We start from the raw sequence: 15,723 nt of genomic DNA, 5'->3' as shown, positions 1-15,723 counted from the left end.
AGGCAGAGTTTCCTAGCCCCTCCAGGAAGCTGGGATTCAGCGATAGATGGTAAAAGGCGCTGGTGTTGGGGTTCAGGGAAAACAAAAACGAACAAGTATTTCCTGGGCACACACATGGTGCCAGGCCCAACAGGCCCAAGAAGGTGAAGGCGGGAAGGGCTCAGGAGCAGGCTGCCGGCAGAGCTGATTGACCTGGCGCCTCCTGCGGACCACGCACATGGTGGGGGCTCCGGGGTGGTTTAGTCCAATCCCGACTCCACATGCTGCTCTCACGGGCGCCCTCCTGCCAATCCACCTTGCAACCTCGGCGTACAGAAGTTTCTTCTTTTCACCACTGCCTGCTTTCCTGCCCAGAAGCCTTAAGCCTTAAACGCACTGAAGCCAGATGGCCGCCATGTCTTAGGGGAAATTGCAATTTCATTAATGCCAATATATCCATTTTCTATGGACATTGGGGTTACTTCCACTTAGAGAACGATCACAAAAAGTGTTCTCTATGAAAACCAGCACAGCTCAACATCCGGATATGATAGCACTAACTTCTTTATTCACACACCTGTTAGGTCTTACCTTACCACAAAATCCATTTTCCAAAATACAAAGAATTCAGCCCATTATCCTGGCCTTTGGAATGGGTACTGAAAGAATTATCCAACTTGTCTTCCGAATCACAGATGAAAATTATTCTAGGAATTTCTGGAACATGATAGATGTAAGGAGACAGCAAGAGAGCCAATGAAACATCCAAACTGTCCTAGGGCCAAGGGGAAGGTCGACAACTCAGGGAACACTCGTCTTTCTTTTATATGGAGACTTCATTGTCACTGCTAAGATCACCCGCTGAAATGACACCCCTTGAGTTCCCAGCTTAGGACTCTTCATACTACAGGACCAGCCCCAGCAGCTGTGTGGGCCCCTAAGACACTGGTTTAATGAAGCCATAATCCATGCACTTGATGAGACATTCCCGGGCTGTCTGCACCACCGCCGCCTTCTTCTCATCTGGCTCTTGTTTGCCCACGACAGTCAGGATCTCCAGCAGCTCACTCTCCACCAGCTTCTTGGCCAGCTCAGCATCAGCTGCCAGCAGGTTATAGGCAATGACCAGGCCCCGGTGTTGGACTGACAGCCGGTCGTGCAGGCAAAGCCGCTGGAGGATCTCCAACCACTGAGTTGTCTGGAGGGCAGAGGTGGATAAAGAAGGATTAGAGAAATCAGTGGAGGGATGGCGAAGGGACATTTGGGACAAGGTAAACAGAAGGCAAGCATGTATCTGGTTATGTGCATGGGACTCAACATACGCCTACCTGAGCCCATTGGGACTAGCTCACAGATGCCCACCTCCTTACCAGAGCCAGGTGGGAACCAAAAAACTAGAAGGAACTTGACATAATCCAATCCCTTTCATATTATAAGTGGAGAAACTGAGGCGTAGGAAGGGGAAGTAACTCAGCTATGATCACACACGCGAAAACAGTAGAGAATAAACACCCACCTGTCCATTTTTTTTTTTTAAACATCTGGAGAAGCAAAGGGACAGACCCACTGCATGCCTGATTGGAATAGGGATGGAGGGTGTTCAGAAAGGAGGATTCTAACCCTGGGCACACGGGCAATGCCTGCTTCTGCCAACCCAAGTGCCCTTAGAGACATGAGCTCCAGGCACGCCTGGGGCTTGCGCTCCACCAGTCCTGACTGCAACTGGAATTAATACTGGAGTCTGGAGCACAGCATCTCCTCCGTCCCTCCCCCATCCCTCTTCTCCATTCCCAGTTGTGAAGCAGCCCGACTACTGTGCTTGTGGAAGGCAGGACTCTAGACCATCTGATCACCCCAAGAGACAAGAGTTGGAGCTAACAATAGAACCAGGAGGCTTGACTTTACAGAATTCAACAGAGACACATGAGCGGCAGAGAAGAATAGTTATTGGTATGGGTTTTGGAGTCAGAGAGACCAGCTCAGGTCCCAGGTTAGTCACTTACCAAATATGACCTTAGATCAGTTTTTTAACCTCCCGAAGTTTCAGGAGCCCCTCCATCATCTGGTATACCTACTTCTTCACATTGTGATGATTTAGTGCATGGGCAGAGCTTAGCACGGGGGCTGGAGCATAGTAAGAGCTCAACAAAGAGAAGTGGACAGAGATGATGATTTTACCCACTAATCCAAGGATTTCCCCTTTGCTTCCTCGTACCTGTTACCTCACCCTCCATTTGTCAACAGGGACAGCTTCCTACATGGACCCCTCTCAAATGGGGAGACAGGCACAGAGGGGAAGAAAAGACGAATTATTGGCTTTTTGGCTTCTAGGCAGATTTTGTCAAATCTGCACCAAGCCTCCTACCACAAGAAAAGGAAATGAGAATCTATCTAGCTGTGGTAGGATTCAGGGAAGGTTTAAGGTTGATGGGTAATATAACAGGTCCGTGCCATTGCTCCCAGGCACAGAAATGTAGCCAAGATTTCAGAGCCCCTCAGGAAGAAAAGAAAGAAGTGGCCAGGAGACGGTCAGCAATACTGAAGGATTCCAATCCCTTCCCAACTACCTGGCAGTGTGGCCTTGAGCTAGTTACTTTTCTGCACTCAGTTTTCCTCTCCGGTCAATAGGGATAATAATAACCATACCCACCACCCAGGGTTGTTGGGAGGATGGAATAACTTAATAAATGTAAACGTTTAGAGCATCATCTAAAGCCCAGGAAGTGGGTGAGTCACAGAAGGCCCTGTGGGAGTCTGTTGATTGAAGTTGTGTGACCAGTTACTTCAGCAGAGGCCATTGTAGGGCGGGGGTTTCAAAGTGTGGTCTCCAGGCCAGAAGCACCCCACCTAATTTACTGATTCAGAATAGCTAGGGGAAGTATTTTAACCAGCCCTCCAGGTGACTCACCTTACAGTTTTGAGAAATTTGCCTTAGGGGGCAATGCTAAAACCCAAGGACCAACCAGGAAGAGCTACATCTGGCAGAGAGACCCTTCTCTGGTGCCAGACAGCATAAGCACCTGTGCAACTCAGAGAAGGCATGTGTGCAAACACACACACACACACACACACACACACACACACACACACCTTAAACTGACTACCTAAAAGAGCCTGCCAGGGGAACCTGCATGGCTCAGTGGGTTAAGCGTCCGACTCTTGATTTCATCTCAGGTCATGATCTCAGGGTCATGAGGTAGAGCCCCACCTTGGGCTCCCTGCTCAGTGGGGAGTCTGCTTGAGGTTCTCTCTCTCTCCCTCCCTCCCCCCTGTGTGCGCTCACTCTCTCTAAAATAAATAAAATCTTAAAAAAATTAAATAAGAGCCTGCCTTTAAAGCAAACGAGTACATTTGAATTGAGATGCTTACATTTTTTGTCTTCAGTGGAGTTGATGCCCACAAACTAAGTTCAGTTCGGTGAAATGAAGACATTTTCATTTTGCACTGCCATGTTCGTGATTGCGCATATACCACTTTGCTGAGACGGCCACAGTCCCACCAAAGGATCTGAGCATCATGTTCACATAAGAGGATCTGCCATCTCTTTGCCAAACCACACGCTCCCTACGGTACCCCCACCAAGTCCATGGTCTTCTTGGGGAGCTCGGGGGTGCCACAGCAGTAGCTAGTGTTAGTGTGGTCCTCCTTGTTATCATTCTGAAGTACTGAGCTATAAGCACCACCAAAGTCACTGGGTGAAACTACAGTGGGAGGGACCCAAGTTAGCTCATGTGGGAAGTCCCCACAATGGATGTAAGAGGCCACACAGTGTAGACCCTCCTTCTAAGGTGGGAGGAACAGATACCCGGGGACCTGGAAAGTGTTAGCATGGAGGCTGGTCTCCCCGCAGAGGATCACACAAGGCAGTCCCCTTCCTGCCCCCAGGACCCACTCTCACCACTTGGGTCATCTTGAGGCACAGTTTCTTATGTGCTGCCGTCAGCATGGCCAGCGCCCCTGCGGCTGCATTCTGCACCTTGTCATCATCCTCCCCGCAGAGCAGCACCACCAGCTTCAACCGGTCATTCCCATCAGCCAGGAACCTCTCCTGTACCTATGGGAGCGAGGCAGGTACGTGGCTCAGACAAAAATTACCCCACCTGCCAGCCTGGAGAGGGAAAGAGGCACCTGAAGCCATGTTCTCTGACCCAAGATTCTTCAGAGCTTTCCTTTGAGCAGCTGGCCCACACCACCTCCCCCAGGAAGTCTCCTCTGATTAGCTGGATAAAGGGGCTATAAACTTCTCCAGGTACAAAGTTAAAGAGATAGGGATAGTGCTACCACCCCTGTTTGCATTCAGCTACCCACACCAGGGGAAAGGGCAGGCACACACCCATGAATGGTAGATGTTGCCCAAAGAGCCATGTTTCACTTCTCTTTGGGGAAGCCTGGTATGCTTCTCCCACAACAGATAGGCCTTCAGGGTCTGCCATAAAATGACTTTGCAGTCCCTGAAGGCGCAGGGGTTGGGCAAGAGCAGGGGACAGAGCGAGAGCTGCTGTACCATTCAACCGGAGAGGGATGAGCTTCCCAAGGACCCTAAAGCCAGGAGTAGAGCCTCCTAGGGCCCAGGGCCCTGACATGTCTCAGGGTTCACCGATCCCCACCACCACCACCTGCTCCACAATAAAAGCTGGTTGGTCACATTTAAGGGCATTTTGTTGGGTCAGGTTTCCTAGAAGTGGAGCTCTGAAAGGGTCAAAGGTCGGTCATGTCTGCCCAGGTTATGACCCTCCCCCTGCAGAGATGGTCAGTGCATGGGGCACAGTGGTGACTGGGAAGCAGATACCCCCAAAGGACTACATCCCCCTCCTCTCACATGTAGATGTGGCCATAAACTAGTTCTCATCATGGAACGTGAAAGGAAGTGATAGGTGTCGCTTCCGGGCCACCATGGCGGAGAACCATAGGGGCCTTTCCTGTGGTCTCTCTCCTCATTCAAGTGGAGACCACTCCCAGAGTGGCAGAGAGGGAGACAGTTCTTTTTTAGGGTGGGGGGTTGCGGATAGTTCTTGAGGGTCGAAGAAGCCTGGATCCAAGTCATCGCTTAGAAGAAAGCCACTGGATCCAAACGTGAGCAAGAAGTGATGTGAGTGAGAAATGAATTTCTATCCTGTTGGGACCACTGTTTATTTTGATTGGGGTTGTTGTAGCAGCTGATGTTCCCAGAGGAAGCCTGTCTCCCTTTCCCATCGTCCCTCCCCTCCGCTTTCTTTGGATATACTCTCTTCTCCCACGAGGCTGCCAGCCCCCCAGGCCAGCCTCAGGCCAGCTCCCCGGTGGATCCTGTTTAGATTGACTGACTGATTGACTGATTGATTTGATTTGATTTGATTTGATTTGATTTATTTTACTTCAACAGGCTTTCCTTGGTTGGGTTTTCATTCTATACCAGTGGGAAGATCCAAGACCTTGAGGTAAGAATTGAGAGAAAAGAGAGCGGGTCTCCCACTAAGCCCTATATGAGGGCCCAAAAGGGCCACTTAGCCTGTGTTCAAGAAGGGCCTCAGATTTGGCCCTATTGTTACCTCTGATGAGGTTATACCTACAGGCATAGCATTACTCTGGCAGGACAGAAAGAAGAAGACATTCATTCACCACATGGTTATAATTTCTCCCCATCACTGGACCGTGAAGCTATCTATTGGCATGTTCTGAATTCATTTTATTTATATAAATCCTATAATTACTCTGTGAAGAACACAGTTATAGTGCACTGCAGTTTCCAGGGGAACAGCAATAGTTCATTAAATGTTAACATTTAAAATATCCTGGGGCGCCTGGGTGGCTCAGTCGTTGGGCATCTATCTGCCTTCGGCTCAGGTCATGATCCCAGGGTCCTGGGATCGAGCCCCGCATCAGGTTCCCTGCTCAGCAGGAAACCTGCTTCTCCCTCTCCCACTCCCCCTGCTTGTGTTCCCTCTCTCTGTCAAAAAATAAATAAAATCTTAAAAAGATATATTTATTCTAAAAAAAATTTAAAATATCCTAAAATTGTTTGTATCTGTGTTTGTTTTTCTCATTTTTTTATGTATGGGGAGCTTCAATAAAATGTAAGTGGTCTAGCCTCTTTTGGCCTCTAAGAGGCCCTGGTCTTACATCCTTCTCTGCTACAGGATTATTCAGACATAAATAACTTAGGGAAATGGTACCTTCCATCTCACTCAGCTCAAGCTAAGGGTTAAACCCTTAACTAGGAACAATACTATTTTGTGTGTTTTCCTTGTCTCCTTGGTACATGTATTCTTCTCAGGGTCCCTACAGGGAAGGGGGCTGCACTCCAGGAGAGATACAGGGGTTCCTGGGTTCTCTGGCAAAAGGCTACCTTAATACCACTGTAACCCTCAATCTCATGCCAGGCCCTGCTGTGTGGCTTGACTCTTCATGCCAAGATCACTCCCCGCCCCCATCCTGAGCCCTCCCCCATCCCGAGCCCACCTCACCTCCTTGTTCACCACCATATTGCACATGCATTCAGTGGCTGCCTGCCGCAGCTGGTCATGATTCTCGAACATGTAGTTCTCAATGTCAGGCAAGGCCCTCTCCTTAAAGATCTTCTGCCTAGGGTGTCAGAGGTGGGGAAGGGAGGCCACTGAGTCCTCCGTGGTGAGCATTTGGAGTTTTTGGCCACCCAAGGGCCATTCCGCCCTGCTGGTGTTTCCCTCCCACATCCTCAGCCAGCATGGTTTGGATGACATTGATCCTGCCCCCCAGTTCCAGGAAGGGCACCAATGGGCATAAACTAAATGACAGCATAGCATCCTGGCCATAGCCATGGGGTCTGGGATGAACATGTCAGCAGGCTAGATTCTTCTGGGTTTTTTTTGCTGCAGAAGAGAAACTCTTTCTCTCCTGCTGGACATGAAGCCAAGAAGATGTGAGGTCTGGAGTGACCCTTGTGATCGTGACAGAGGGGAAGAATCCATTTGGGAATTAAGACAACACAGGCAGGAGAAGTGGACGGAAGTGGGAAAGTGGGGAGTAGTAGGGAAAGTAAAGAAGAATAGAAAGTAGGGAAGGGGGAAGCTTTGTAACGCCTGCATCAAGCCGCACCCGCATGTGGTCACCCCAGACTTTTATTTACATGAGTCATTAAATTCCTTTTATGCTTAAAACAGTTGCAGTTGAGTTTTCTGCTCCTTGCAACTGAACGAATTGTAACCTCATTCTCTCAACCATCCCCTTGCTCCCAGGAAGGAATCCCCACCCATCCATTGGGTATCTTTTTTACCACTTTAGTCAGAAAGAAGTGTCTTTATGATCTCCTTTGCCTTCACACGTTCACTATGGGCTAACTCAAATCCCTTCCACTGCAAGTGCCTACCCGCCTTCGATCCCGTCCTCGGAGGAAAGCACACACACTACATATGAAACATTCTGAGGCGCCTCCCTCCACACCCGCTCCCTCCCTCCCCACCTCACTCACCGGAGTTTGTCACTCCGCCCAGACAGATTCGTGAGGCCCAGGAGAGCCTCATAGTTCTGGAGCCCATCCCTCTGTGTGTCCAGGAGACTCACGAGAGGCCGCACCACCTCATACACCTGTGTGGAAGGGTCAAGAAGCAGGTCGGGCGGAGACCATGTGCCCCCAGACCCTACCATTTATAGGTGCCCCGCTTTAGAATTTCCAAAATGCTTGTCCACCCGCTGTCTGATGCAGCTTTCACAATGACCCTGAGAAGCAGGACTGTTTCCCTTACTTTGCAGACGAGATAACCCCAGTTTCTAAGAGGACAGTCCTGTTAAGTCAGAAGCAGAGCCAAGCCTGGAGTCCAGGCACCTCCAGTTCACTGGCCTCTGTGTGATGGCACCATGCCCCCTCCCAGGCTGGGGGTAGGGTGACAAGGGGAAAGGTCCCTGGGAGCAGAGGAGACTCCTCCCATTGCCCCATCCCACCTATCCCGGCACCTGGCACCCACCCGTTCCCCCGGGAAGGCGATGTCCGGATTAGAGACGGCGGCGATCTTTGCCAGAGCGTGGGCGGCCTTCACCTTGCCCACGTCCGTGCCCTCCAAGGCCAGGGGAATCAGTGCCTGCAAGAGAAGGCACGGTCACTCCTCCGTCTTGGACACTGAAGGCCTCTCTTCCCACCCTCCCTCTCCAGCTGTCCGCCTCTGCAGTACAAGCAAGGCTTGAGCATCACAGAGAACGATTAAATACAGAATCAGAGATTCACTCCCTTGCTTCCCGGCACACTTCAACGTCTTCACCTACACTCTCCGCCACCCATCCACACTGCTGGTTTTTGGAGAAACAAATGGATCTGTGTTGATCCCCTGACTTAAGTCAAATCTAATCATCACAGCAGCCACTTCCTGAGCGGCTACTATGAGCCAAAACTTTAAATGTATTTTCTGTAATCCTCGTGACATTCTGCAGAGTGATTGTGCAACTCCCCCCCCCCCCATTTTACAGATGAAACTGGCTCGGGGAGATTGAGTAATTTGCCCAAAGTTCTGCAGCTAAAAAGGGGACAAGCAAGAATGCAAAGATCAATAGTCCACGGTCTGTGCAACTGTACCAGGCTTCCTTCCAAGAGCAAGGAGGATAACTGGGACTCCACACCATAAAATCAGGCAGAAGACAGTTTGGGGCCATGAGCGACAGGACAGTATTCCGGGAGGTTGGGTTGGGGCACAGGGTACATTATTCTTGGGCCAGGCAAAGAGCAAGTGCGCACTTGCGTGTGCACACGCGCGCGCGCGCGCACACACACACACACACACACACACACACACACACACACACACGCTCCTCCCCATGGATCACCTTCTAGGATGGCAAACCTTATCCCACCAATTACCTTGCCACCACCTTGAGCCACAATGGTTCCTCGGTCTTTAGGGTTATCACAGAGTGCCAGGAATACCCTGTAGGGCGAGGATGAAGGACACAAAATGTGCACCCTTCCCAGGCACCCGCAGGCCAGCCAGTCAGACCTGGTGAAGCTCTAGAAAGTGCTGCACCTGCCCCCAGCATTAGCTACCTTGGCCAATACTGCCATGGGTATAAGGAGCTGGGAAGAAAGTGAAGCCAAGTGAGCCTGCCAAGAGCCACCCCCTCCCTATTTGGGGAGACAACAAATGGCTCCTTGCTGCCCATCAGCCAGGAGAAAATCTTCAACCTGGATGCACCCCAGGACCTCCATGATCTGGCCGTTGTCCCCCTCTCCAGTCTTACTAGCACTACTCCCTCCTGTACACCCCATGTTTCAGACATACTGTAGGAGAACCCCATCTCATTCACTCCTCCCTCTGTCCTCAGTGTCTGTAGATGCTGTCCCTTCTGCCCAGAACCATTCCTCCCTGGCATTTGGGTGGCTCCGTGTCTCCCCTCAGGGTTCCACTGAGTTGTCACATCCTCCAGGAAGCCTTCCTAGTTTGCCCTCCCACCTACCTCCAGCCTGGCTTGTGCTCCAACCAACCCTCTGTGTTTCCCCCACTGTGCCGTAACTGGGAGGCTGTCTGCCTCCTCGTCACACTGCACAGAAACTGTGCCTTTCGTCTGTGGAAGAGCAGGTGCCCCACAGGGCCTGGGAGACAGGTAACCAGGATGGACAGTGACCTCTTTCCACCCAATGCAAACGTCCACCTGTGATCCCTGCCCCGCCACGTCACTTTTCGATGTTGATCCCCTTCCGTCTCCTCTCCAGGCCCCCCAATGACTCATTCGCTCATTTACACCCTTGCCACCTCTATCCCCGCCCAGCCTCCCGCCCGCAGACCCCTCGGACCCCAGCCCTGGCCCGCTGCAGCCCCACCTGGCCAGCAGCTCTTTGGTCTGGTCGGTGAGGATGGCACTGTCCGCTTTCACCATGCAGGCCAGCGCGGAGGTGACCCCAGCCTTCAGAAGCCGCTTCACACGCATGTCTATAAAGTCCTTCTTGTCCTGGGGAGACGAAAGGGTGGCAGTGGGGAAGGAGCCTGGGCACCAGGCCAAACTATATGGGAACCAAAGGTGGTGCATTTCTGACTGCTAGTGGCAGGCTGAATGATGGCCCCCAAAGGTGTCCACATCCTAAACCCCAGAACCTGTGGCCGGTACCTCACACAGCAAAAAAAGGATTTTGTAGATAGGATTAAATCAAGGATCTTGAGACAGGGAGATAATCCTGGATTATCTGGGTAGGCCCAATATAATCACGAGTGTCTCAACAAGAGGGAGGCAGGAGGGTCGGAGTCAATAATAGGTGTGGCAACAGAAGCAAGAAGCTGGAGTGATTTAAGGTCACTAGCCAAGGAAGGTGGCTTCTAGAAGCTGAAAGAGACAACGGAACAGATTATCTTCTCAGAGCCTCCAGAAGGAACCAGCCCTACTGACACCTTGACTTGGCCCAATGGGACTGATTTTAGACTTCTGACCTGGAAATAGGTCAGCACCGGAAGTTTTAGAACTGGAAGATAATAAGTTTGTGTCGTTTTAGGCCATTACGTTTGTGGCAATTTGTTACCGCAGCAATTAGAAACTGATATACTCTTCCAGATTCCCTTTGCCCAAACAACAGCCAAGGGGGTGTCTGGCATGTTCTCCTCTTCCTTGCCCCCTCCCCCACTCCCAGTACAGAGCCTGAGCATCTGGTGTGGCAAGAAAATCATCCCACAGATCTTCATCTACAGAGAAGTGAAATCGAAGAGATCATCCAAAACCCTAGATGACCCATATATTCCTTTTTTTGCAAAGGTTGGCTTTTTATTGGCAGGGGGAGTGGGGAAGTTGGATTGGGAAGTTGAGGGATTAGGCAGGAGGGAGAGGGGCTAGGGAGCAGATAAAGTTGACATAACAATGGATTGGGTTGTGCTGGAAATGCAAAGTCTGCCCCAGGGTTGAACAGTCTCTACAGATAATTCTTGAAGTGGCTGGGAACAGGCTGGCCATCATGGGCAATCTCTAGAAGCCACATTTGAACTTTACAGCAGAAGAATATGCTATATACCCTTGCCTGCAGGAACCACTATGCAGCTTTAAAAACCGATTCCGATAAATTAAAAAAAAAGGGGGGGCACCTGGGTGGCTCAGTTGGTTGAGCGACTGTCTTTGGCTCAGGGCACGATCCCAGAGTCCCGGGATCGAGTCCTACATCGGGCTCCCTGCTCAGCGGGGAGTCTGCTTCTCCCTCTGACCCTACTCCCTCTTGTGCTTTCTCTCTCTCTCTCTCTCTCAAATATATAAATTAAAAAAAATAAAATCTGAAAAACTGATTCCGAGAATGACATAGCAGGTGGCAGGGATTAAGGAGTGCACTTGTGATGAGCACCGGCTGATATATGGAAGTGTTGAATCACTAAATTCTACACCTGAAACTAATATTACACTGTATGCTATCTAACTGGAATTTAAATAGAAACTTAAAAAAAATAATGGCGTAGCAATATGGAAAACACCTATTTTCCCAAAATTGGGCACAAAATAATAACAACATTCTGATTATAACTATGAAAAGAAAAAAGGTGCACAGAGAAAAACAGCCTCTGGTAGGTAATATAATATACCAAAATGCTGATAGTGGTCAAGGGGAGATGATGTCATTATGAGTGGTCATTTTCTTTTCTCTGCTGTCCACCTTTTTGTTTGTTTTGCAATGTGGTTATATTACGTTGACCATTTAAACAAATCTAAATCTTTTACAGGCTAGAAATACAATGCATATACATTCATATTTAAACCACATACAAAGCATACCCTTGAGTGCAGGGGATCCCTGGGGAGGGCCCCAAGGGGATTTGTGACATCTGGGCTACTGCTGATTGGCATCTCTCCCCCTCTCATTATTCCTACTTAGTACCCATATCCCCAAATCTAGATATCCTAGGAAACAAAATTTCTGTAAGTGTTGGAAACATGAAATACACTGTCTGAGGTCCGCGAAACCAACAACATAAACGTTCATCATGGCTCCGTTTGATTTTCAGACTACAAATGGCTGGATCCTCACCCTCCACCCCACGTAAAACATTAAAACTAGGCGGGGAATGAACACCACTTAGTGGGGGAAATGTATCCATGATCCTCTTCAATTTTTCTGTGTCCTATGCCAAGCCCTCCCAAACACACACACACACACACACACACACACACACACACACACACACACACAGAGAGAGAGCACCCACACATCACCACCTTTCTGTTCACCTCTCTGGCAGCCTGGTGACAGGGACCCCTCCAGCGTCATCCCTAGCCCTACCTTAGGGTGCTCCTCGGGCACGTGCTGCTTGGAGAACTTGGCGAGCTGCACCAGCTCAGGGATGACCTCCTTGACATCATAGCTGTTGGTGCAGTTCACCAGGGTGGTGGCCACTGAGTACAGGATGGTCTTATCAGCAGTCTGGAGTTATGGGGTGGGGGGTGGGGGCAGGAAGAGAAAGGCAGAAAGGAAACTTTAGAACAAATCTCTGCTTCCAGGACGGCTCCCTGGCCAGGCCGGTGAGTTGGTTTGGGAGGAGTATGGCTGATGCGGCCCAGCTTGGAGAAGAGCAGGTGGCAGAAGAGGAAGGAGGGGGGCGGAACTGGGAGCTGGCTCTGCTCATGCGGGGTGGGCAGAAGTTTTTCCTGCACCTGCAACAGCTCCCCTGAGAGCATGGGTGGGGGCCCCCTGAGTGTGCAGCTTACTCGGTGCCTCTTTCAAAAACCCAGGCCATACTCTGGTTTCTCTTCAGATCGTATAAATCTTTCGCCTTTTACAAAAACCCAGGCCAGCACGCTTTGGTGGGGGTGGGGTAGGGGCCGGACACCTCTGGTCTGGCCCCCGAGGAAACTCCCTCCCTCCCCTCCTCCCTTTGGTGGTGGAAAAGAGCCAGGGCATTAGCCCAGCAGAGGAGGAAAGGAGGCTGGGAGGTGCTGGGAAGGAGGAAGGGACCCAGAAAGGGCTAAGCACTGCCTCGCAGTCCCTCAAGACCTCACTTCCTGAGGGTCCCGGGAAAAAAATACCATCCTCTTATTCATCTTCCCACTGCCTGGAAGCCATGAAGAGTCATGAGCCCATTTTATGGTCAGGTAAAACAAGGGCCAGACAGGGGGAAATAACCAATCTGGTTTACATGGGTAGGAGGGCCAGAGCTGGGATGAAGACACAGGAGCCTCATTTCCCAGGTTCAGCGGAAGACCCTGTGAGCCTGAACCCAGGAGACCTTTCCTGAGGCCAGAGGTCAGGGCCACACTTGCCTTGGCCAGCTCAAACATGGCCTGCAGGGCAGGGATGTCCTGGACAAAGTCGTCTTTCACGTCAGCATCTAGCGTGAGGTAGGCCAGGCCCTCCACTGCCCATCGCCGGGTCCGGGTATCTATGGATGCATTGCACAGCCACCTGGAAATTGGAGAGGAAGAGCACTGGGCAAGGGTGCTGGGGCTCAGGTCAAGAGATGAAGCCATTTCAGGGTAGTGGGTAGTAGGTGGGGGGCCTTTCATAAGGCGGCGTCCTCTGGAGCACATCCCAGAGAGGGGGTGGCGGGCCTGGGGAAGTAGGAGCCCCTTACTTGCGACACTGTTTAGCCAGCTTCTCTGTGGACCCTTCAGCAAACTGCCTGAGGCCGTAGTCCGTGCCTCCCGCGGAGCCAAGCTTACAGAGTCCCTGTGGTGGGGGGGGGGGAAAGGCTTGTAGAGTCAGACACACTTGGGGACAAAAGACCTTGCTCAAATAAGTCCCTGTGGCTGGAACACTTTGCCCCTTTACCTTTGCTTGGACAAACCTCTATGCCTACTACAAAACCCGGCTCAGGGGTCACCTCTTCCAAGATGCCTTCCCTGAGCTCAGCTTCTATGACAGGGTAGATGCTCATGAAGCAGGACTTTTTTTTTTTTTTAAGATTTTATTTATTTATTTGTCAGAGAGATAGAGAGAGAGAGCACACACAAGCAGGGGGAGTGGCAGGAAGAGGGAGAGGAAGAAGCAGGCTCCATCCCAGGACCCCGGGATCATGACCTGAGCCGAAGGCAGACATTTAAACATCTGAGCCACCCAGGTGTCCCACAAAGCTGGACTTTTGCACCCTGCCCCTTTCTATCACCATTTGGACCCCACTGATGTTTAGTGTTCTGAAGAAAAAGCACAAGACAATACTTATCTTATCTGAAACTGCAACGGTGAAGGTTATTCTCGCACAAAAACTGGCACAGAAATCAGACCTTGTGGGTAACAAATTTAGATGTGCAGAATTTTACCCAGGAGAAATTGCACTCATATTAGGAAAACGTGCCTTCCATAAGAGAAAACTCATGATGGCAGAAGCTATAATTAGTTCTTTAAAAATTGATATAAACAGGAAAACACATCAGTGGCTCAAATTGTCACTGTAATGGTATACAAGCAAAATACAAGACCCATGAAAAGACTTTCTGTAAAATGAAATCGGAAACATTGAAACAGGTGACCTGTGCCATCCAGAAACTGATTAAGGACACAAACTGACTTTTTAGAGTTTCTCTGAAAATATTGGTTGGACAGAATCTCCTCAGGGTTAGCGTCATTCAAAAGCATGGAGGCAAATGTCCCCGGGGTTATACAGTAAGGGCTCGCCATTCTGAATCTCCGTTCTCAGAGCCTCCTGCTTTTCACCCTGCTCTGCAGGGGCCCGTGGGTGGGTCCGAGTGCCCCCTACAGCGTGGGCTTCTCCCAGATAGGGGCCACGCCCCGTTCATCTTGGCATCCCTGGTGTCCTGCACCATATCTGGTACCAACACTCACCACCAGTGTGCAGATCTTGATCTTCTCGTTTTTGGTGGTCTTGTAGATATCTTTGAGCAGTGACACGCCATTGGTGATGATGAAGGTGGCGCGGTTAAGCTTGGTGGACGCGTGGATGAGGGCCTCCACAGCCACCAGCTGGTCTACCTCGCGCTCCGAGCCGCACAGCGCTACCATCAGCTCCATCACACCTTTTAGTCCTAGCAGCTGATTGCCCAGGTCAAAGGGGCCTTGCAGGATCCCTGACACCGTCTGAATGGCAATCACGTTCTTGTCCATGTCCTGGGGGTCAAACTTGCCCCTAAAACAGAGGGTAAGGTGGTCAAGAGAACTGGCTGAGGTGGGTGGGAAGAGTGTGGGATTTGGGGGCAGACAGACTTGAATTCACATCCCGGATCCACCACTCATGTGCTGTGTGACCTTGGGCAATTCACTGAACCTCTCTGAGCCTCAGTTTCTTGATCTAGAAACTGATGGTATAGTACTACTACTTATCAGAGTTACGGTGAGGGTAAGTGATATAACAGACATGCCATGGGTTGTGTCCCCAAGAAGCACACTCAGATGGATGGGGGTTGACATGTAGGAAGTTTTTGAAGGAGAGCTCTTGGGATCAGCTCAGGTTGGAGAAGAGAAGGAAGCAAGACTGGGCAGAGGGACACGTTGGGCTGCAACTCAGTCAGCATAAAGCCTCAGCCTGTGATGAGTGCTACAACCATTCCAGAGTTGTTCCCAGCTGGGGGTAGGGATGAGTCATTGGATGCTGGCCGCCCTGGGGACTGTCTCCAGCTGAGGGAGGTCCCAAAGAGAGGTTACAGGCGAGGGCTATCAGTGCACGGGTTTCCCAGCAGCTGGGATGTCTAGCGGGACAGTACTGCAGCCACACCAACACGGAAGGGCAGACCGTGGTGCCTGGCACACGGCATCACTCTGCAGTGTGACCAAGTCACACGGTAGCCTGAGCTGCTTGCTCCCCCATCTGGTCCCAACCCTCCCCCCCCCACTAGCAAATGAAAGGTCTGCCTTGCTTTTGGAATCGACTCTCTCTACTCTATGGGAGAATC

The 15,723-nt window shown here is 50.8% G+C and overlaps 1 protein-coding gene across 5 annotated transcripts in view; it reads right to left on the bottom strand.

Moving 5' to 3' along the window:
- Positions 1–525: 525 nt before the first annotated feature.
- UNC45B (unc-45 myosin chaperone B) overlaps positions 526–15,723 on the bottom strand; it is a 29,896-nt gene continuing 14,698 nt past the window's right edge. For 4 of the 5 annotated variants that reach the window (XM_073879430.1, XM_073879429.1, XM_025851547.2 and 1 more), the window contains exons 10-20: positions 14,660–14,960; positions 13,452–13,546; positions 13,141–13,282; positions 12,164–12,304; positions 9,740–9,867; positions 8,783–8,849; positions 7,899–8,012; positions 7,406–7,521; positions 6,423–6,540; positions 3,878–4,033; positions 526–1,177 (exon numbers count right to left, since the gene is read on the bottom strand). In XM_073879430.1, coding sequence (XP_073735531.1) covers positions 917–1,177; positions 3,878–4,033; positions 6,423–6,540; positions 7,406–7,521; positions 7,899–8,012; positions 8,783–8,849; positions 9,740–9,867; positions 12,164–12,304; positions 13,141–13,282; positions 13,452–13,546; positions 14,660–14,960 — 1,639 coding nt within the window. In that variant the 3' untranslated portion in view covers positions 526–916. The remainder of the gene's footprint in view (positions 1,178–3,877; positions 4,034–6,422; positions 6,541–7,405; positions 7,522–7,898; positions 8,013–8,782; positions 8,850–9,739; positions 9,868–12,163; positions 12,305–13,140; positions 13,283–13,451; positions 13,547–14,659; positions 14,961–15,723) is intronic. The other variant, XM_073879432.1, reaches the window with a different exon arrangement.

The sequence above is a fragment of the Callorhinus ursinus genome, unplaced genomic scaffold (genome assembly GCF_003265705.2).
Source record: "Callorhinus ursinus isolate GAN/ISIS: 27379988/994484 unplaced genomic scaffold, GSC_fseal_2.0 scaffold34, whole genome shotgun sequence".
NCBI classification, from domain to species: Eukaryota; Metazoa; Chordata; class Mammalia; order Carnivora; family Otariidae; genus Callorhinus; species Callorhinus ursinus.
The sequence above is the reverse complement of the archived record's forward strand: the minus strand, read 5'-3'. Positions and strand labels throughout refer to the sequence as shown.